We start from the raw sequence: 22,131 nt of genomic DNA, 5'->3' as shown, positions 1-22,131 counted from the left end.
ACATCTCTTATAAGTTTGTTTCTTCTAAAATCAGTAAGATTTTTTAACCAAATAACTTTTTAGTTTGCAGCCAGGCAGTTTCTTTCCATATCTCCAATTGTTTAGTTAGTATTTATAAGCACTAATTCTTAACCGCTTAACCTAAAGATTGTCCTTACTTTATCTCCAGTTCAGAAAGTTACATTCTGGTTTTAAAATCAACTGTGTGCAATCTAAAGACTGATTTAAGAACAAGCAAAAAATCCTTAAATTAAAGACCTTAGAAAACAATTGTATTCACTCAGAGCTTTTTTAGAAAAGACTGTGCTCGCTTCGGCAGCACATATACTAAAAATTGGAACGATACAGAGAAGATTAGCATGGCCCCTGTGCAAGGATGACACGCAAATTCGTGAAGCGTTCCATATTTTTATTTGAATCAGTTCTAATGAGGTGGATGAAACTGGAGCCTATTATACAGAGTGAAGTAAGCCAGAAAGAAAAACACCAATACAGTATACTAACACATATATATGGAATTTAGAAAGATGGTAACAATAACCCTGTATAAGAGACAGCAAAAGAGACACTGATGTATAGAACAGTCTTATGGACTCTGTGGGAGAGGGAGAGGGTGGGAAGATTTGGGAGAATGGCATTGAAACATGTAAAATATCATGTATGAAACGAGTTGCCAGTCCAGGTTCGATGCACGATACTGGATGCTTGGGGCTAGTGCACTGGGACGACCCAGAGGGATGGTATGGGGAGGGAGGAGGGAGGAAGGTTCAGGATGGGGAACACATGTATACCTGTGGCGGATTCATTTTGATATTTGGCAAAACTAATACAATTATGTAAAGTTTAAAAATAAAATAAAATTAAAAAAAAAAAAAGCCTGAGACATAGTAATTTCACTGTTTCTTGCAATTTGTGACCTAGCATAAGTTCAGTTCAGTTCAGTTCAGTTCAGTCGCTCAGTTGTGTCCAACTCTTTGCGACCCCATGAATCGCAGCACGCCAGGCCTCCCTGTCCACCACCAACTCCCGGAGTCCACCCAGACTCACGTCCATCGAGTCAGTGATGCCATCCAGCCATCTCATCTTCTGTCGTCCCCTTCTCCTCCTGCCCCCAATCCCTCCCAGCATCAGACACTTTTCCAATGAGTCAACTCTTCACATGGGGTGGCCAAAGTACTGGAGTTTCAGCTTTAGCATCATTCCTTCCAAAGAAATCCCAGGAGTTAACTTAATCCATTTCTGCCTTGTTTCAGTTCAGTTCAGTTCAGTCGCTCAGTCGTGTCTGACTCTGCGACCCCATAAATTGCAGCACGCCAGGCCTCCCTGTCCATCACCAACTCCCAGAGTTCCCTCAAACTCACGTCCATCGAGTCAGTGATGTCATCCAGCCATTTCATCCTCTGTCGTCCCCTTCTCCTCCTGACCCCAATCCCCCCCAGCATCAGAGTCTTTTCCAATGAGTCAACCCTTCACATGAGGCGGCCAAAGTACTGCAGTTTCAGCTTTAGCATCATTCCTTCCAAAGAAATCCCAGGGCTGATCTCCTTCAGAATGGACTGGTTGGATCTCCTTGCAGTCCAAGGGACTCTCAAGAGTCTTCTCCAACACCACAGTTCAAAAGCATCAATTCTTCGGCACTCAGCTTTCTTCACAGTCGAACTCTCACATCCATACATGACCACAGGAAAAACCATAGCCTTGACTAGACGGCCCTTTGTTGGCAAAGTAATGTCTCTGCTTTTTAATATACTATCTAGGTTGGTCATAACTTTTCTTCCAAGGAGTAAGCATCTTTTAATTTCATGGCTGCTGCCTTGTTTACTCACTTGTAAAGTGGAAATAGTACCCCCTCACAAGATTTCCCCTGAGAATAATGATAACTTCTGGGTGTTGGCATTAACTTTGTTCTTTGCACTATTTAAGAAATCTTTCTTAAAAACAAAAAGGAATGGCTAGTCTAGTAATATCAATTTTGGATAAATATAAACTGATCTCTGGCACAGCCAAGTACAAGAAATTCCTTTGGGAAACTAATTTTACATTCATTTGGCATCAGATAAATCTGGGTTGGAATCGGCTCTTCTCTTTTGTTGTTCTTGTTCAGTGGTGTCTGACTCTGCGATCCCATAGACTGCAACACGCCAGGCTTCCCTATCCTTCATCATCTCCCAGAGTTTGCTCAAACTCATGTCCCTGGAGTTGGTGATGCCATCCAACCATCTCATCATCTGTCACTCCCGTCTCCTCCAGCTATCAGTCTTTCCCAGCGTCAGGGTCTTTTCCAATGGGTCTTCTTTATAAGAAAGTTACAATTGTCCTTAACCCCTCTTTCAGTCGATTTCCGCCCCCACAGACCTGGCATAATACCACTTACTTTAAAAGACAGGAAAAATTAAATGAGGAAATGCAGGTGATGTGAATTTAAAGCTCAATACAAGATCGTTACGGCAGCTGCTCATTAACTTAAAAAGTACTTACAGTTCCCTCAATACTAACGATGCATAAAAGTTAATAACCCTCAATCTTAGAAAGGTATAAGAATAAAACCCAGAAAAACTGCAGAACCACTTCTACAAGGAACTCAGTTCGCAGTCTTCACTACAGCACCGGACCATTAAACTCTGGGACAAGCTTCAGGTTTGCTCATGCGCAGTTACGCCCCCTAAGGCCGGCCTCTTGCTCAACTCCGCGCCTAATCCGCCTCTACGTGCGCCTGCGCTGTGACCCCCAGCTCTGGCGCATGCGCTGGGTGGGACGCTCCTCATTGAAAACTATGGCGTGGGTGCCTGCGGAGTCGCCGGTGGAGGAGTTGATGCCACGGCTTTTGCCGGTGGAGCCTTGCGACTTGACGGAAAGTTTCGATCCCAGCGTACCTCCGAGGACTCCCCAGGAATACCTGAGGCGGGTCCAGTGAGTGTTGGACCCTGTGCGGGTGGGCCGGTTGTCCTTACGCCCTTGGGCACAGTGCCCGTACCCCGCTCGACCCCAAAGTGCGATAAAGCCCCAATACTGTCCCGTCCCCATACTCGGTCAGAACAAAACCCCTTGATTACATCTTTGTGTGAGCGAGTTTCTGTGAACTTCATTTTATTAAACCTGATTACTCGTGACAAGATACATGCTCTTAGATTGCTTTCAGTCCAGATAATTTTAGAAATTTATTGTTTAGACCTTCCATTGCAATTCTGAAGTGTGTAATTTTATGTTGAACTGTAGAAATTGGATCGCTTGTTATACTACACGTGAACAATAGTAATCACGTTTTTTTGCATTTATTACTTGTTTGTAGGATCGAAGCAGCTCAATGTCCAGATGTTGTGGTAGCTCAAATTGACCCAAAGAAGTTGAAAAGGAAGCAAAGTGTGAATATTTCTGTGAGTGTTATTATACGTCAGGGGATTTTTTTTTTTTTTTTTTTCCTTCCCCGCAAATTAAAAGATGGAGGCTCACCCTATAGTGTCGGAAAGTATCGCACAGGTTAAGTTACAATGTAAGATTTGACTTCTGTATGTTCAGTTAGACAATTGCTTGTACTTTTCCCCTCAAAAGGACAACTGGCGTTTACTACCTCCAGAGAGGCTTTCAGTAACCCTGACATTCCTGGAGATTTGCTCATAACACTTTAGGAGCATGATCCGATTTTCATGGAGTCTTTAAATAGGTTATTTATGCCAGACTTTATTTTTAAGGTACCTTTTACCAGTTCATAATTATTATTGGGCTGGCGTTTAATCTTACCTAGAGTAGTTTGTATGTTTTGAATTCGACTAGGTTTTGTTTTTTAAAAATAGAAACCCAAGTATCACACTTTTCTACCTACGTGCCCACTGTGAACCTTTTCATTCATTTATTTATCCAGCACATTTTTTAACTAAACAACTGTATGTGCCAGGCACTGGGAATACAACAGAGGATGAGACAGAAAGTCCCTACCCTTGTAGAATTTGCTTCTCCTGAGGAAGACATTAAAAAAGCAAACAGTTATATATTATGTCTATTGCTGTGAAGAAAGTTAACATATATTGACCAGTAAGTAACAGGGAGAACTAGTCTGGATGGAGTAGCCACAGAAGTTCCACTTGATGCTGTTTAACCTATGGTGGAAGGAGAGCAGCAGTTTTTAAATTACCACAGTTCCTTTTCCTTTTGTGTTCTAAGTAATTTGTTTATCTGATGTTTATTATCAGGAGATTTTAACTCAGGCACTATAATGTCTCATATAATTCCTTTACAGAAATTTTTAGTTGATGACAGATGGTATCTTGTATACCTGACTTTTGAAATGTGACCATACTCATTTTTATTTCAAGGCAATATGTGATCAGTTGTGACCTATGTGCTGTTTTGAGAAACAAAAGTGGCCCTTGTAAAGTCAAATGTTTTGAATTATTTGCATTCTGCTCATACCAGAATGTTTTATTTGCATTATGTCTTTTTGTTTGAAATAGTTTTGCTATTATAGAAAGGTAGTACTGGGTTATATCTTTAGGTCTTATGTTTGGATTTTGTAGAAACTCCAACTATAAACTGTTACATTGCTTTTACTAAAGCAACTATATAAGGATCTTTTCCTGATGTTTTAAACTCAGACATAAATGAATTGCCTCCTTTTTTACATCTGCAAAAAGTACTTCCTTTCTTGTGTAGTCTTACTTGCTTTATTACTCATTTTTCCTCTTGATTCTGCTTTTACTTTGCAGAGGCTTGAGATTCTAGTGGTAATAACTTAACATTGATTCTAAAATTTATGAACTGATCTTTAGCTTTCAGGATGCCAGCCTGCCCCGGAAGGATACTCCCCCACTCTTCAGTGGCAACAGCAACAAGTGGCACAATTTTCAACTGTTCGGCAGGTAGGTGAGCTTTAATCATTTAATCAAATTAAAGCCTTCCTTCAGATTTATTTCTGTTCTTAGACTGTAGTTGGAAGAATTGGGACTATTAAATATATAAAGATAAGAATATTCATGAATCAATTACCAAATTATTATTATTATAATCACTCAACATAATACAATTTGAAATATTTTCCAGGCTTTAAGATTGTTAGAATGTTGTGCAGCAACTGATTTCTTTTGAGTTATCCATTCTGTGAAGATCATTTGTCTGATTTCTCTTCCTTTAGAGTGTGAACAGACATAGAAGTCACTGGAAATCACAACAGTTGGATAGTAATGTGACCATGGTATGTAAGTTTCTCTCTTTAGATTGTACAGTGTATAACTATTTGAAATAGTCCATATTTACTTCCAGTTCTTAAAGATTCTCTTGTTTAACCCATATTATTTTCATTCTCTCCCATCTACTATTAATAGTAACAGTTCCATTGTCTTTTCGCCTGAAAAGGATAGAATAAGTAATGCAAGTTATGTTTATGACACCCTTAATCCACATCTTGAGAGACTTTGGATCAGTCTCTACAAGTCTGCAAAGGTTCTTCTAGAAATTTTTTCAAGAAAGTAAATACATTTTCAGTATTTACAAAAAGATTGAATAAAGGCTTTTTGGATTTTCCTGGTGAGGTAATGGTACCAATACCAGTGACTGACTTTTTAGTAAAGTTTGTCATGCTTACTGGAAGGTACTATTTCATGTTTTATCAGCTTAGACTCAGAAGGCAATGGCAACCCACTCCAGTACTCTTGCCTGGAAAATCCCATGGACGGAGGAGCCTGGTAGGCTGCAGTCCATGGGGTCGCTAGGTGTCTGACAGGACTGAGCGACTTCACTTTCACTTTTCACTTTCATGCATTGGAGAGGGAAATGGCAACCAATTCCAGTGTTCTTGTCTGGAGACTCCCAGGGACGGGGGAGCCTGGTGGGCTGCCGTCTCTGGGGTTGCACAGAGTCGGACACGACTTAAGCGACTTAGCAGCAGCAGCAGACTAATTTTTTAAAATTTGTAGTTGGAGGATAACTGTTTTACAATATTATATTGGTTTCTGCCCTACATAACATGAATGGTATATATATGTCCCCTCCCTCTTGAACCTCATTCGCACCTCCCACCCCATCCAACCCCTCTAGGTTGTCACAGAGCACCTGATTTGAGTTCCTTGTCTCATCCAGCAAATTTCTACTGGCTGTCTATTTTACATGGTAATTTGTATGTTCCATGCTGCTCTCCCAGTTCTTCCCACCTTCTACTTCCCACACCGTGTCCACAAGTCTGTACCCTATGTCTGTATCTCCATTGAAAAAGTGAAAGTGTTTGTCATTCAGTCGTGTCTGACTCTTTGCAACCCTATGGAGTGTAGCCTATCAGACTCCTCTGTCCATGGGATTTCCCAGGGAAGAATACTGGAGTGGGTTGCCATTTCCTTTGCCAGGGGATCTTTCCAACCCAGGGATTGAAGCTGAGACTCCTGCATTGGCAGGCCGATTCTTTACCACTGAGCAACCAGGGAACCTCTTTAACCTCTTAGGGAGTCTCATATTCATCTGGAGAATCAAATGAAAGCTTTTTATTTTCAGAGAGGGGAAAATGCACCTATTCATACAATTTTGCTCATTGTTTCAGGTGGTTCATAGATTTCAGGGGGTTCTTTTGGCCATGCTGCGCTCCCCTGGGATCTTGGTTCCCTGACCAGTGATCAAACCCATGCCTCCTGCAGCGTAAGCACCGAGTCCTAACCATTGGCCCACCAGGGAATTCTCCGTAGATTTCAGATTTTAGAAGTTTCTTCTAGGTAGTGCTTCCTAACATCTTTTAAATGATGTCACTTTGGGATAAGTTGAGGAAGCTGTTCTCATGGCCTAAGACTACCAGCTGAAATCTGAGAGATTCAGTATAACCTCTCTATATGCTTCTGTATACTAGTTGGAAGCTCTGCTCTAGGAAAAGTGTGAATGACACTAACATCACTTGCCCAAGATCATTTAACTCATAAAAAGTATAGCTGAGATACAGACCATACTTTGTCTGATTCGAAAGCCTTTCACTGTACGGTGAGGCCTCCTGGTAAGAAGAGGGAGAGGGCAGTAGGTAGGTAGATACACATTTTTTCCTTGCTCAAGGTAAGGACTTTTGAGTACCTATATAATTCAGAAAGAAGCTGCATCAGTAACATGATGATGATATAATTTTGTCGAAAGAGAAATGACAACATAATTAATTGATTTAATAAATGAAGATCCCCCATCAAAACAGTGGAATATTACATAGCAGTAGATACCAGGGGAACATTTCATGCAAAGATGGGCTCGATAAAGGACAGAAATGGTATGGACCTAACAGAAGCAGAAGATATTAAGAAGAGGTGGCAAGAATACACGGAAGAACTGTACAAAAAAGATCTTCACGACCTAGATAATCACGATGGTGTGATCACTCACCTAGAGCCAGACATCCTGGAATGTGAAGTCAAGTGGGACTTAGAAAGCATCACTATGAACAAAACTAGTGGAGATGATGGAATTCCAGTTGAGCTACTTCACATCCTGAAAGATGATGCTGTGAAAGTGCTATACTCAATATGCCAGCAAATTTGGAAAACTCAGCAGTGGCCACAGGACTGGAAAAGGTCAGTTTTCATTCCAATCCCAAAGAAAGGCAATGCCAAAGAATGCTCACACTACCGCACAATTGTACTCATCTCATACGCTAGTAAAGTAATGCTCAAAATTCTCCAAGCTAGGCTTCAACAGTACATGAACTGTGAACTTCCAGATGTTCACGCTGGTTTTAGAAAAGGTAGAGGAACCAGAGATCAAATTGCCAACATCTGCTGGATCATGGAAAAAGCAAGAGTTCCAGAAAAACATCAATTTCTGCTTTATTGACTATGCCAAAGCCTTTGACTGTGTGGATCACAATAAAGTGTGGCAAATTCTGAAAGAGATGGGAGTACCAGACCACCTGACCTGCCTCTTGAGAAACCTATATGCAGGTCAGGAAGCAACAATTAGAACTGGACGTGGAACGACAGACTGGTTCAAGATAGGAAAAGGAGTATGTCAAGGCTGTATATTGTCACCCTGCTTATTTAACTTATATGCAGAGTACATCATGAGAAATGCTGGGCTGGAAGAAGCACAAGCTGGAATCAAGATTGCCGGGAGAGATATCAATAACCTCAGATATGCAGATGACACCACCCTTATGGCAGAAAGTGAAGAGGAACTCAAAAGCCTTTTGATGAAAGTGGAGAGTGAAAAAGTTGGCTTAAAGCTCAACATTCAGAAAACAAAGATCATGGCATCTGGTCCCATCACTTCATAGGAAATAGATGGGCAAACAGTGGAAACAGTGTCAGACTTTATTTTTCTGGGCTCCAAAATTACTGCAGATGGTGACTGCAGCCATGAAACTAGAAGACACTTACTCCTTGGAAGGAACGTTATGACCAACCTAGATAGCATGTTCAAAAGCAGAGACATTACTTTGCCAACAAAGGTCCGTCTAGTCAAGGCTATGGTTTTTCCTTTGGTCATGTATGGATGTGAGAGTTGGACTGTGAAGAAAGCTGAGCGCCGAAGAATTGATGCTTTTGAAGTGTCATGTTGGAGAAGACTCTTGAGAGTCCCTTGGACTGCAAGGAGATCCCACCAGTCCATTCTGAAGGAGATCAGTCCTGGTTGTTCATTGGAAGGACTGATGCTAAAGCTGAAACTCCAGTACTTTGGCCACCTCATGTGAAGAGTTGACTCATTGGAAAAGACTCTGATGCTGGGAGGGATTGGGGGCAGGAGGAGAAGGGGAAGACAGAGGATGAGATGGCTGGGTGGCATCACAGACTCGATGGATGTGAGTTTGAGTGAAGTCCGGGAGTTGGTGATGGACAGGAGGCCTGGCGTGCTGCAATTCATGGGGTTGCAAAGAATCGGACACAACTGAGCGACTGAACTGAACATATATATTCATCATGGCAGAAATATGTGAATTATAAGATGACGAATTTTTAAAGCAACCTCTGAAGGCAACTATGTAAATTTGAACATTGATTGATTGATCTAATCATTTGTTAAACACCAACCATATGTAATAATTAAGATTTTCAGTGCTACCTGAAGCAGAAACAGTCTCTGACCTAATGGAGTAATCGGAAAACATTGTTCCAGGACAGTAGGCTTTTACCTTTTAGGGGTTTTTTTTCTCCTTCTGAGAATCTAATGAAAGCTCTTTATCCTCATGGGGGGAAACTGCATGTGTATGTAAAATGATTTGTGAGGTGATGTGCCCAAATAAAAATTGTTTTGTTAATTGAATCACTTTGCTATACGCCTGAAACTAACTCAATATTATAAAGCAACTATAAATAAATAAATATATATTTTTTAAATTTTAGGTTCTGTTAAGGTTGAGCTGAAAGGTCATGCTTTTTTCATCTGACAATGTAGAATAAATCTATTCCTTCTTTGATTGGACAGCCTTTTATGTGAAGTGTGTAATTATGTCTCCTTCCTTGGGATAAACAGGCTTCATTCTTGAAAGCATTCTTAGTGTATTTTTTTTATATCAATCTTACGTCTTTATCACCCTCTTTTGAGCACGTACTTGCTTGTCAGTGTTCATTAAAGTATAATGCAGACTAAAAGTGTCCCACATATGGTGTGACCACTTGGGTCCTGTACTGGTTTGCTAGGACTGCTGTAACAAACCACCACAGATGGAACAGCTTACCAAACAGTAAGGTATGTTCTCACAGCTTTGTGGATTAGAGGGCTGAGATCGAGGTGTCAGCAGGTTTCTCGAAAGGCCACTCTCTCTATCTGGCTTGCAGATGGCCATCTTCTACCTGTGTCCGCACGTGGCCTTCTGTGTGCATATGCATCCCTAATGTCTTTTTGTCCGAATTTCCTCTTCCTCACAAGGATGTCAGGCAGATTGGATTAGGACCCACTCTACCCACCTCATTTTAACTTAATCACTGCTGTAAAGACTCAGAGGTGAGGGTTTCAGCATACAAATTTTGAGGGGACACAGTTCACTCCATTACAAGCACTGTATGTTTGTGTGAGCTGGTGGGAATATGAAGGAATCCTCGCTTGTTTTTTCATTGTTCAGTATTAAAGAAAATACATAAGTAAATTCATTTTTTTTCTTTTAGCCAAGATCTGAAGATGAAGAAGGCTGGAAAAAATTTTGTCTAGGTGAAAGGTTGTACGCTGAAGGGGCTATTGGACCAGCTGCAAGTGAAAGTCCTGGAATCGATTATGTACAAGTAAGTGCTACTGTGACTAAACAAACAAAAAAACATAGTTTTGGTGCAAGATTCATTATAGAGACTTAGCAGAATATAGCTTAGGCTAAATCCAGTCTCCTGACTGTCTTTGTAAGCCCATTTGCTAAACGTAGAAGCATAATAGCTTTTTTGTTTTCCAAGATTGTAAAAAAGTTTTAAAAAGCAAATAATATATGACTGATTTATATCAGCCTGTTTTCTAAAACAGTGTGTGCTTTAGCTGTTTAATAATTTTTTGAGCTAGATAGGACTTTTTTTTTTTAATTATTAGCAAGGGCCAAACAGTGAGTTCTGAGTGGTCAGAGAAACAAAGGAAAACTTGACTCAGGTGCTTAAAAATGCTTAATAAATTTCATATTCTGGCAGTGAAATGTTGAGGCTATATTTAATTTATATTTTATAAATATAAAGATTATTTATATTTCATATGACTTTAATAATAAAGTATGTGGCCAGCTGCTGCTTGTGCTTCAGGATTCACCTGCCACCAAGCTTGCAGATGTTCATACGTCTGCATTACTGGTAACTCCCTATACCATGTTGTCTGTTCTGTTGAATAGGTATTTATTGTTTTCTCTTTGGTGTCATGTTTTGTTTTTCTCATTTAAAATTAGTTTACCCCCTAAATGTAAAAGCTCTGAAAATCACTAAAAAAGACCAAGACCCCAATTTAAAAAAAAAAAAAAGCAAAGGATGTAAAGAGACATTTCACAGGAAGGAAATACAAATTGTTCTTATATGAGAAGATCCCGAAACTCACTTAAAATGAAAACATTACTTACAGCTCCACTGAGCTGGCATTTTTCACATTGGTAAAGCAAGTTTGACACACTCTTAATAAGGGCTGAGAAAACAGGCACTCTTAATGCATGGTGGTGGGAGTGTAGACAGATTCAGTTCTCTGGGAGCTAATTTGATGCTGTTTCTTATACAGCATTTCTTCTATTGGATTATATCCCTAATGTATGTTACTTTTCAAAATTTTTTAATTTGGCAAAGAATATATATTTATTCAGTTTGTTATTGCAAAATACACTTTAATGCGTGTCCTCTTAAGTTTCTCATAAGTCGGTACTGTTTTCATAATCAAAGCTCCCAACATTAAAGTCCAAAATAATTTTTTTTATTTAAAGGAGATTAGGTTTGAAAGAACTCATTCAAGTACCCTTACTTCCCCAAAATGTTTGCTTTAGCTAAAGATTTTTGAAAGAGTGTGCACAGCTTATTGATATCATACTGTGTTTCTAATACATGGTTTATTTTAATATCTTCATTACTCAAATCATTCTGTATTTTTACATTTATGTATTCAAGTGTCAAGACATTGTTTTCTTGGGCATTATTAGCATAATAGTTCATGGAATGTTTTATTGTAATATATAATGAAGGAATTTTATCTATTTTTTGTTTTTATAAAACAGCATGTTGAGAAATTCACCAATTTAAAAAAAATGAAGACCCCCCCCCCTTTGTAATATCACTTAATAAACTTCAGTCTCATTTTTCTTTCAGATTGGTTTTCCTCCCTTGCTTAGTATTGTTAGCAGAATGAATCAGGTAAAATATATCTAATAATAATAAGAATATATGCATTCTTCTGTTTGCAGTGTGTGTTAAGATATTTGAATACATTTATTTAATATTTACAGTGTGTAAGACCCTGTCCTAAACTCTTTAAAATTCTTATTTAATCCTCACTACAACCTTATATGGGCAATTATTATTAATATACTTTTTTTTAGTAAATGAGGAAACAGTTGGCGATTAAGTCATTTGTAGGTGGTTTATTAGCAAACTTTAACGGCAGCACTGGAATTCAGTCCCAGGTTGATCTAACTTCAGAACTCGTGCTCTTTATCATGGTGCTAAACTATTCATACGTTTCTGTTTCAGTTATAAGTCTTAGATTATGGGGTTTGAAAAAAATACTAAGGTTAGATTGCTATTTCTAGTTCCAGATGTTGGGCACACTTCATTAAGAATGAAATTTGAATTTCTTGGGTCAAAAGGGAAGCAATATGAATTTTAGTTGTTTAGTCTCTCAGCACTAGGAACTCTGTTACCCACTTAAAGAGCAAATAAAACTTTGATTGTTTTGTATTCACATATATTGGATACCCCTGGAAGATAAACTTTTTAAACAAGTCATACTCTGTTGTGAATAATATACTGGCTGACAGTTTACGTTAAGATATTCTAATAATTATACTAAATTCAATGAGAATGACTTTTGTAAGTGTCCCATCTACATTATGGAGAAGGCAATGGCACCCCACTCCAGTACTCTTGCCTGGAAAATTCCATGGATGGAAGAGCCTGGTGGGCTGCAGTCCATGGGGTCGCTCGGAGTCGGACACAACTGAGCGACTTCACTTTCACTTTTCACTTTCATGCATTGGAGAAGGAAATGGCAACCCACTCCAGTGTTCTTGCCTGGAGAATCCCAGGGACAGGGGAGCCTGGTGGACTGCCGTCTATGGGGTCGCACAGAGTCGGACACGACTGAAATGACTTAGCAGCAGCAGCATCTATACTAGAATAAGCTAGAGAATTTGGTAAATTCTATCTGTATAGCTTTAAAATTGATCTTTTTCTAGCTAACTTTGTGTTTAGATTTGTACTTTGATTTAATGAAAATAAGCTGAATTTATGCAAAGACTTTTTTTTAAAAGAGTGTGGAATTAAAAAAAAATAGTTCTGAACTAAATTAGTAGTTAACTAACTAAATCCTAGGATTTAAACCGTGTTGATAATTGAAAATATATAAAAATATTTGTCAAAAAAGCCTCATCTTACTGAGTGTTCCATCTAATCAAATTACTAGAGTCAAAGGTTTCTCTTTAAGTCTAAAGAAGTCCATTTTAGGCAGAATTGCTTTCTCACTGAACTTAATGTAACTCAGCTTGAACTTGTCAGTGTTTTATTCCTAACGATGTTCTTCCGTCTCTTCCCCCTCCCCCTTTTTTTAGGCAACAGTAACTAGTGTCTTGGAATATCTGAATAATTGGTTTGGAGAAAGAGACTTTACTCCAGAATTGGTAGTACTGCATCTTTTTCTTTTCATAATGCAGACAAAATTATATATACTTACCTTATATGTAAGCTATGGTTCTATGTTATTTATATACATGTATGTGTTATTCATCTATATGTATAATGCAGACAATTGCTTGTTTGCAGTAAAATTCTATTCACTTACAATAGAATGTTAATCAACATAGTACTTCCTTCATTGAGAATCTTGCATTAGGGAGAAGAAAAATCAACCAAATAGTTGGTTTATATCCTGGGAGAAGCTGCTTATCTTTTCACAGATCAATAACAAACAGAATGGCTACCAGTCTGCAGACCCCATTGCAAATAGTCCTGGCTTAGAGAAGTTTGAAATGCATTTTCTAAAATGGCTTTGAAATCCAGTCCACTAAAGAATATCAGAAATAGGAATAAGAGCAAATATACGTGCCAGGCTTCGTTCTAAGGATTTTATGTATAATAACTCCTCGAATCCTTCAATAACCTATGAGCTGTTATTTCCATTTTACAGATGAGGAAACTGGAGCACATAGGGATTCAGTAACTTACCCGAGGGCACACAGATTATAACTGGCAGAACTGAGACTCATGCTGGGGCAGTTTGGCTGTACTCTGACCAACTCTACTGTACTGCCCTTCTGTTTTATTGCTTTACACTCACAGCTTAAAAAATTTTCACCTTCAAAATTGGGTAAATTTGATAGATGTTATGTAAATGAATTGCCCACTTAATCCCCTAATAAGAAATTTTATCATCCTTTGCAGTTAGATTTGATTTTAAAAACAAGTATTTTTCACCATTGAGGATATTTGCAAAAAAAGAGTGTATCTGAAGCTTCAAGGCTCCCAGTCAAAACACAAGATATAATCTGTGCCGTCCAGAAGCTTCTGGTCAAGTTTAAATGTATACCTGCTCTTTTCACGTAGAAGAGAATCCCATTCACTCTTTGTGAAAGAAACCTGGATTTGAATCTTTGTTCAAGAAAAAGTCATTGAAATAAAGCTTGAATAGAGCGAAACCATTTTTTTTAAAAAATGGAAAAAAAAAAGCCATTGACTTGGGGTTGCTTGAGGAGCTAACTTAGTGTGTTGCACAAATTGCTATTTAAACTTTGTTCTAATACTCTTGAGTGGTCCCTGGAGTGATGTGTTGCTCCAAATAAACCCAGTCATATGTACTGCTGGTGGAATATAACTTAATAACGGTCTTTCTGAGGTACAATTAAGTGATTATAAATTAAACTTACTGTGTAGTTTGCCTACTTATTACTTTTTTAAATCCTGTATAGGGAAGATGGCTTTATGCTTTATTGGCTTGTCTTGAAAAACCTTTATTACCGGAGGCTCATTCACTGATTCGGCAGCTTGCAAGAAGGTGCTCTGAAGTGAGGCTTCTGGTGGTAAGTTCAGACTCATTGTTTCATGGCGGAAGCGCTCAGCAGCTTCTGTGGTGGTAAAGAATGATTTCAGTGAAATAACAAAAGGTGGACTATGTTGTTAGTCAGGATTAGATTTAGCCGTGTGGTAGAAGAGTCCAAAATAGCATTATCTTAAATAAAATGCAAGTGTTTTTCTCAGACAAAGGGAGTATGAAGGTAGGCAGATTAGATCTAAGGTGGCAGTAACCAGGCCTTCGAGTTCTGCCACTTGTGGTTTCCTTCCCCAAGCTCACTTCATAATCCAGGTTCCGCCAGTATGTTTCACTAAAGGAAGCTGGGAAGAAGAGAAGGTCCTCCCCTCTGAAGAGCCTTCCCAGAGCCTCTTACGAGCACATCTGGCCAGAATTTGGTCACATGACCATAAGGAACTATAGGAAATGTTTATTTTAGTTGGGTGGCAGTGTACCCATCTAAAAATGAGCTTCATTTGCTACATAATAAGGGGAATCAAGAAACCAGAGTGGCCAACCAACAGTCTCTGGCATAATAATGGTTTTGAATTTTCCCAGTTAGACCCTTCCTCTAGCTCATGCCTGCAGCTTTACGATATAAATTAATTTGATGCCAGACTAAGCTGATTTTTTTTCATTCCTCCTTTCACCTGCACAAAATATATAACTGTTCTCCACTGACTACTCCAAAATATTTTCATTAAACTTCCAGGAGATGGCACAGACTAATTTAAATGGCCTGTACTCCGAGCAAAATGTAACTTACTACTCACTAGATATTTAAAGTGAATTTTAGGAAATGTATAGTTCAGGAACAACTTCCTTCGTCATTGAGAACCCTGATCTGAAATATTTTCTTTAAAATGTTTATATATGTTTTTTCCATTAGTGTCCAGTTAGGACACAGGTTTTTTTCAGTCTTGCAATCAGAAAAAGTATCTCTCCCAAGTTAACCTCCTTAGAGCCCTAAACTCTTATTCCTTTCAAGGACCTATTCAGGAGCTTTCTTTAAAAGAACATCTTAGATGTTTCTCAGGGAATCATTAACTCTACAGTTTCTCTGTTTTCTTTGATGTTTTCTATATCCATGTGATTATTATTGTTATCTAATAAAATGTTCATGGTTTGCACCTTGAAAGGAAACTTCCTTCAAAAATATTAGGTGGTTGGGGCTTTGCTGGCAATCCAGTGGTTAAAACTCTGCTTCCACCACAGGGAGCATGGGTTTGACCTCTGGTCAGGGAACTAAGATCCCAAATGCTGCGAGGCCACAATAAAAGAAGAAGAAAAAATTAGGGGATAACAGACTACATTTCAAGCTTTCTTTTTTTCTTTTTACTTTTTAGGACAGCAAAGATGATGAAAGGGTTCCTGCTTTGAATCTATTAATCTGCTTGGTTAGCAGGTAAGTAATCCTTGACTTCTTGCTTTATAATAGCATTATTAATGGTGGTAGAAAGTATTGTTTCCATTTTACAGTGAGGAAGTTGAGGCATAAGGAAACAGCATTATATGTATCACAATTCCCTTTATTTCTAGTTTTTCTCTATAAATAATGCTGTATTGAAGATTCTTATACATTCAGCTCTATTTATTGCCTAAGGGCAAATTCCTGGAAATAAAGGGCTTGCATGTACTTGTAAAACTGAGATATTTATTTCATTTGCCTTCTAGAAAGATCATACCACTCTGGGTTCCCACTTAAATGTTGGTGAGAGTGCCCATCTTCTACTGGTCAATGCTGAGCGTTTTCAGTTGATGTAAATATTTCCATTCTAGTAATAAAAAGATGCAGATTATTTTTATTTTCTTTGTATGGTTATCCATAAGGATAGAATATGTTCCATTTTATTGCAGTTTTTTTAAATTGCTGTGTCCTTTGTTCATTTTCAGTTGGGACATATTTTTATTTAGTATACTTTTTATTTCATTTCTTACATTAAAATTCCACCTGGAATTTACATGAAACTCTTCGTATTCTGAATTCTTGTATGTGAATATGTGTATACATAAACACACATATTTATTTTAGGTCTCTTTCTGACTTGCTATTTTTGTCCATTGGTCTGTTTTTATTCCAACACTAATAACTTTTCAATGTTTTATAATATAAATATTGGGATCTTAAGTAATAATACTATGTTCATTTTTCCCATTGCCAAACGAGATACTTTTTCAAAATATAAACACGTTCAGCATGTAGTTTCTTGATCTATAATAATTATGCTGCTGCTGCTGCTAAGTCACTTCAGTCGTGTCCGACTCTGTGTGACCCCATAGACGGCAGCCCACCAGGCTCCCCCGTCCCTGGGATTCTCAGGCAAGAACACTGGAGTAGGTTGCCATTTCCTTCTCCAATGCATGAAAGTGAAAAGTGAAAGTGAAGTCGTTCAGTCGTGTCCCACTCTTAGCGACCCCATGGACTGCAGCCCACCAGGCTCCTCTATCCATGGGATTTGCCAGGCAAGAGTACTGGAGTGGGGTGCCATTGCCTTCTCCAATAATTATGCTAATGATGGTAATTAATACTTACTGGTCAGTTTGTGCCAGGCATTTTTCTTAGTGCTTCAAAATAGGAACTCATTTAATCCTTAGAAGGTAGGGCAGAAGTTTCTGAGGCTATAGATTTCACTTAGGAAAACCTATAGGTTATAGCAGGTTTGATAACCAGATAACATAGGCCTTGACTCTGTTGTAACAGCTTCAGTGTAAGTAACTTAAATGGTTATAAGTCTTTTGTGTGTTTTGTTGCTGGTTTTCTTTTGATAGCTTTAAGGCAATGGCTTAATTCATAGAAATACCTTATCAGATGAGTAGGATCCCATTCAAACAGGACCAATAACTGTTGTGCATGCATAGTTGCTTCAGTGTAATGTCTGACTCTTTGTGACCCTCTAGACTGTAGCCCACCAGGCTCCTCTGTCTGTGGGATTCTCTAGGCAATAATAGTGGAGTGGGTTGCCATGCTCTCCTCCAGGGGATCTTCCCAAACCAGGGATCTAACCCAGGTCTCCTGCATTGCAGGCAGATTCTTTACTACTAAGCCACTGGGGAAGCCCCTCAATAACTGTTAGCCACCTTAATTATTTTACCAATCATAATTAATTTTTATGCTTATTTTAGAGATTTATAAACACATAAAAATATAGTAAAATAACCCCCACCCCCCCAGACCAATCCACCACCCAGGTTCCACAGTTACTAACTCTACACCAGGATGTTTCATTTATCTGTTTTGTTAATATATTTTAAACAAATATTGGACATATTATTTCTCCTGTTTTGGTGTATCTGACTGATAAAGGGCTTTTAAAAAAACATGACTGTAATATTGGGCTCATACCCAGTAAATTTAGTGATTAACTCAGTATCTGATGCCCAGTCGTTTCATATTCCCTAATTGTCCCAAGAATGTCTTTTTATGTTTGTTCAAACCAGGATCCAAGTAGGATGCACTCGTTGCATTTGTCTGCTATGTCTTTTAAGTACCCCCATCAGCCCTTTTGGTTTTTTTCTTTGCTATTTATTTGTTGAAAAAATGGGATCCTTTGACTTGTAAAATTTCCCATATTTTGGTTTTGACAGCTAACTGCATGGTGGTGTTTAATGGTTCATTTATCCTGCATGTTTTCTGTAAACTGGTAGGTAGGTCTAGAGGTTTGATTATATATAATGGGGTTTGTTTGTGTGTGTGTTTACAAGACTGCTCTTGTGTCACATCACGAAGCATACAGTGTCTAGCTGTCTCTTGTAGAGCGGTGTGAGGTTGATCTTCACATTCAGGTAAAGGGATAGAGCAGTCATTCTTTTTGATGCTCAAATTGTTCTATTGGATAGTGGGAACCCTTCAGATCAGTTCCTGTGCTTTTTGGTCTATAACCTCAGTGGTCTTTTGATAGCTTTCGTACTTTCTGCTCTGCCAAAATGACTCAGTTATATCTTGCGCACTTCTGGCTCCAGATCTGGAATTAATCTCTTCTCCTGGGAGTGTTGGTTCCTCTTTCAAAGTAGAAAATAGTATCTAGAGTCCACAATTTGAACATTAGGGAAGCTAGATGTTTTTGGGTTGGTCATTACATTTAGGCCTTTTCACTGAACACAGCTATGAAGTATGTATTTTTTTAGAAAGAAAAATAAAATCATAAGTCTAAGTTGATATTTCAGTTCTAATTTAAGATTACTTGATTTTTCTTAATAACATAATTATTGACTTTATCCTACAATATGCACATGGTAGTTTCAGAATAACAATACTAACAATATGGCCAGTTGTAAAACTGTTGAAGTCTGTTTAAGAATTCTTGGCAGTTCTTTTTGTCCATGGTATATCATACTAGTTACATATATCAGAACATCATGTTTAAGATTACTTGGAATTATCCTCCTGTTTGGTTTATGCCACCAACCCAGTATAGGAGAAGATTCATGTAGTGGAGTCTGGTTAGTGATTTTATTTTCACTTAAACTTGTTTTATAATTTCATAAAATATTCACATTGTTTCAAAGTTAAAATTGTAATTTGTATTGGAGCATTTTAGAATCCACCTTTATCCTCTAGTCTCTTTTCTCCTTTTTGTAGTTATCTGTTTTATTGTTAATTTTTGATTTATCCTCTCATTCACTGTTTCTTTTTTAAAAATATAAGCAAATGTATATATACCCTGCACATGCTTACAAAACATAACATACTTAGCTTTCCATTCTGTACTTTGTTTTTTCACTTAATGAATCCTGGGAATCACATGGTAGCAGTGTAGATATTTTCCTCATTCCTTTTTTTATAAAAGCTTTGTAATCTTTCACTGTGTAGATGTACTGTAGTTTATTCAGCCAGTCGCTTTATTGATGGATATTTGGGTTGTTTGTGGTCTTTTGCTATTACAAAAACATTATTTTTTATAGCTGAGTAATATTCCTTATATATGTATATCAGATCAGATCAGATCAGTTGCTCAGTCGTGTCCGACTCTTTGCGACCCCATGAATTGCAGCACGCCAGGCCTCCCTGTCCATCACCAACTTGCGGAGTTCACTGAGACTCATGTCCATCGAGTCAGTGATGCCATCCAGCCATCTCATCCTCTGTCGTCCCCTTCTCCTCTTGCCCCCAATCCCTCCCAGCATCAGAGTCTTTTCCAAAGAGTCAACTCTTCGCATGAGGTGGCCAAAGTACTGGAGTTTCAGCTTCAGCATCATTCCTTCCAAAGAAATCCCAGGGCTGATCTCCTTCAGAATGGACTGGCTGGATCTCCTTGCAGTCCAAGGGACTCTCAAGAGTCTTCTCCAACACCACACTTCAAAAGCATCAATTCTTTGGCGCTCAGCCTTCTTCACAGTCTAACTCTCACATCCATACATGACCACAGGAAAAACCATAGCCTTGACTAGACAGACCTTTGTTGGCAAAGTAATGTCTCTGCTTTTGAATATGCTATCTAGGTTGGTCATAACTTTCCTTCCAAGGAGTAAGCGTCTTTTAATTTCATGGCTGCAGTCACCATCTGTAGTGATTTTGGAGCCCAAAAAGATAAAGTCTGACACTGTTTCCACATCTATTTCCCATGAAGTGATGGGACCGGATGCCATGATCTTTTGAATGTGCTGCAATTAATATTTTTAAGTATAATTTTTTTTAATTGAAGTATAATTGATTTACAATGTTGTATTAGTTTCTGGTGTATGGCAAAGTGATTCAGTTATGCATATATATATATATATATATTCTATTCTTTTTCAGATTTTTTCCCATTATAGTTTATTACAAGATATTGAATATAGTTCACTGTGCTGTACAGTAGGACCTTGTTTATTTTGTATGTAGTAGTTTGTATCTGCTCATTGAAGTGAAGTGAAGTGAAGTTGCTTAGTCGTGTCTCACTCTTCGCAACCCCATGGACCATAGCCTACCAGGCTTCTCCATTATTGGGATTTTCCAAGCAAGAGTACTGGAGTGGGTTGCCATTTCCTTCTCCAGAGGATCTTCCCAACCCAGGGATTGAACCTAGGTCTCCTGCGTTGTAGGCAGACACTTTACCATCTAAGCCACTAGGGAAGTCCTTAGTGGACTGCTAAGGACTTATCTGCTCATTGGGAACTCCTAATTTATTCTCCCCTGCCCTGCCCCTCACCTTTCTCCTTCAGTTACCATAAACTTATTTTCTATGCCTGTGGGTCTGTGTCTGTTTTGTATCATTTTGTTCATTTGTATCGTTTTTTTAGATTCCACATAAAACTGATATCATATGGTATTTATTTTTGTCTGACTTACTTCACCTTGTATCATAGTCTTTAGGTCCATCCATGTTGCTACAAATAGCATTATTTCATTGTTTTTTATAGCTTAGTAATATTCCTTATATAGGTATATACATGTACCTTTTTAGAGTTTTCTCCAGATATATGCCCAGGAGTGGGATTGCTAGATCGTATGGTAACTCTGTTTTTAATTCTTTTTAGGAACCTCCATACTGTTTTTCCATAGTGGCTGCACCAATTTCCATTCCTACCAACAGTGTAGGAGAGTTCCCTTTTCTCCATACCCTTTCCATCATTTGATGATGGCCATTCTGATTGGCGTGAGGTGATACCTCATTGTAGTTTTGATTTGCATTTCTCAAAAAATTAGTGATGTTGAGCATCTTTTCATGTGCCTCTTGGCCAGCTGTATATCTTCTGTGAAGAAATGTCTGTATAGGTTTCTGCTCCTTTTTTTTATTGGGTGTTTTGGTTATTGAGTTGCATGAGCTGCTTTTTTTATTTTGGAAATTATACCCTCTTGAATCACATTGTTTGCAAATATTTTCTCCCAGTTCATAATTTCCCATTTCATTTTATGCTTTCCCTCACTGTGCAAATTCTTTTTTCACCAGGTATTTTGACCAGCGTGACTTGGCCGATGAGCCGTCTTGATGCAGCTGATCTCTCAGAGATAGAAGATACTTGTGATAAAGACAGCCTGAGTGTGAGGAAGTGCAGTGCCAGTTCAAGTGCAGATTGCCTCACGTTTTTAGCACCGTGTGAAGAGTCTTCAACTTAACCTGTGCAACTCAGGTTGATCTTCAGAAGATAGATTGTATTATTTTGAATATCTGAGGTGTCTTGAAAGATCTTACCCAGTTTTTAATGAATAAGCAGTTTTCTGTAATCACGTGCTTTTAAAGCAAAAGTGAAAGATTGATTGATGAAGCATCCTACACAAACTGTATGGTGAAATTGTACAGAGGTCTTTGGTGCTGTTTTGTTGTTTATTTACATATATACATATAAAATTTTATTGAAAATATGTTTTGGTTACTAAATTTTGTTTGACTCTTTAACAAAACAAGACAGCAGACTAATGTCCTTAGTATTAGAATTAAGATAATCTAGTTTATATGGCATGTGTAGTCATAGTTAGCAACACAATTAGTCTGATGTTTTCTCTTTAAGCTCAGTACTTTTATTTTTAAAAGCTTTCTTGCATAAACACAATTTTTTCTTTCCAAATCATTTTCTGTAATACTGTAGAAGGTCAACTCTTTTAAT

At 38.2% G+C, this 22,131-nt stretch overlaps 1 protein-coding gene and 2 non-coding genes across 3 annotated transcripts; 2 read left to right on the top strand and 1 right to left on the bottom strand.

Moving 5' to 3' along the window:
• Positions 1-303: 303 nt before the first annotated feature.
• LOC112581055 lies at positions 304-411 on the top strand. Its single transcript, XR_003105495.2, has one exon. It is a non-coding gene; the product is annotated as a U6 spliceosomal RNA (small nuclear RNA).
• Positions 412-2,724: 2,313 nt separating this feature from the next.
• Positions 2,725-21,889, top strand: GEMIN2 (gem nuclear organelle associated protein 2). Its single transcript, XM_006053766.3, has 10 exons — positions 2,725-2,910; positions 3,290-3,374; positions 4,764-4,853; positions 5,126-5,185; positions 10,050-10,163; positions 11,697-11,741; positions 13,154-13,222; positions 14,507-14,617; positions 15,954-16,012; positions 21,477-21,889. Exons 1-10 carry the CDS (start codon positions 2,741-2,743, stop codon positions 21,514-21,516), a joined length of 843 nt encoding a protein of 280 aa, XP_006053828.2. The 5' UTR covers positions 2,725-2,740; the 3' UTR covers positions 21,517-21,889.
• On the bottom strand, positions 20,588-20,659 carry TRNAC-ACA. The gene has a single exon. It is a non-coding gene; the product is annotated as a tRNA-Cys (tRNA).
• Positions 21,890-22,131: the final 242 nt, after the last annotated feature.

This window comes from Bubalus bubalis, chromosome 20 (genome assembly GCF_019923935.1).
Source record: "Bubalus bubalis isolate 160015118507 breed Murrah chromosome 20, NDDB_SH_1, whole genome shotgun sequence".
Taxonomy (NCBI): Eukaryota; Metazoa; Chordata; class Mammalia; order Artiodactyla; family Bovidae; genus Bubalus; species Bubalus bubalis.
The sequence above is the reverse complement of the archived record's forward strand: the minus strand, read 5'-3'. Positions and strand labels throughout refer to the sequence as shown.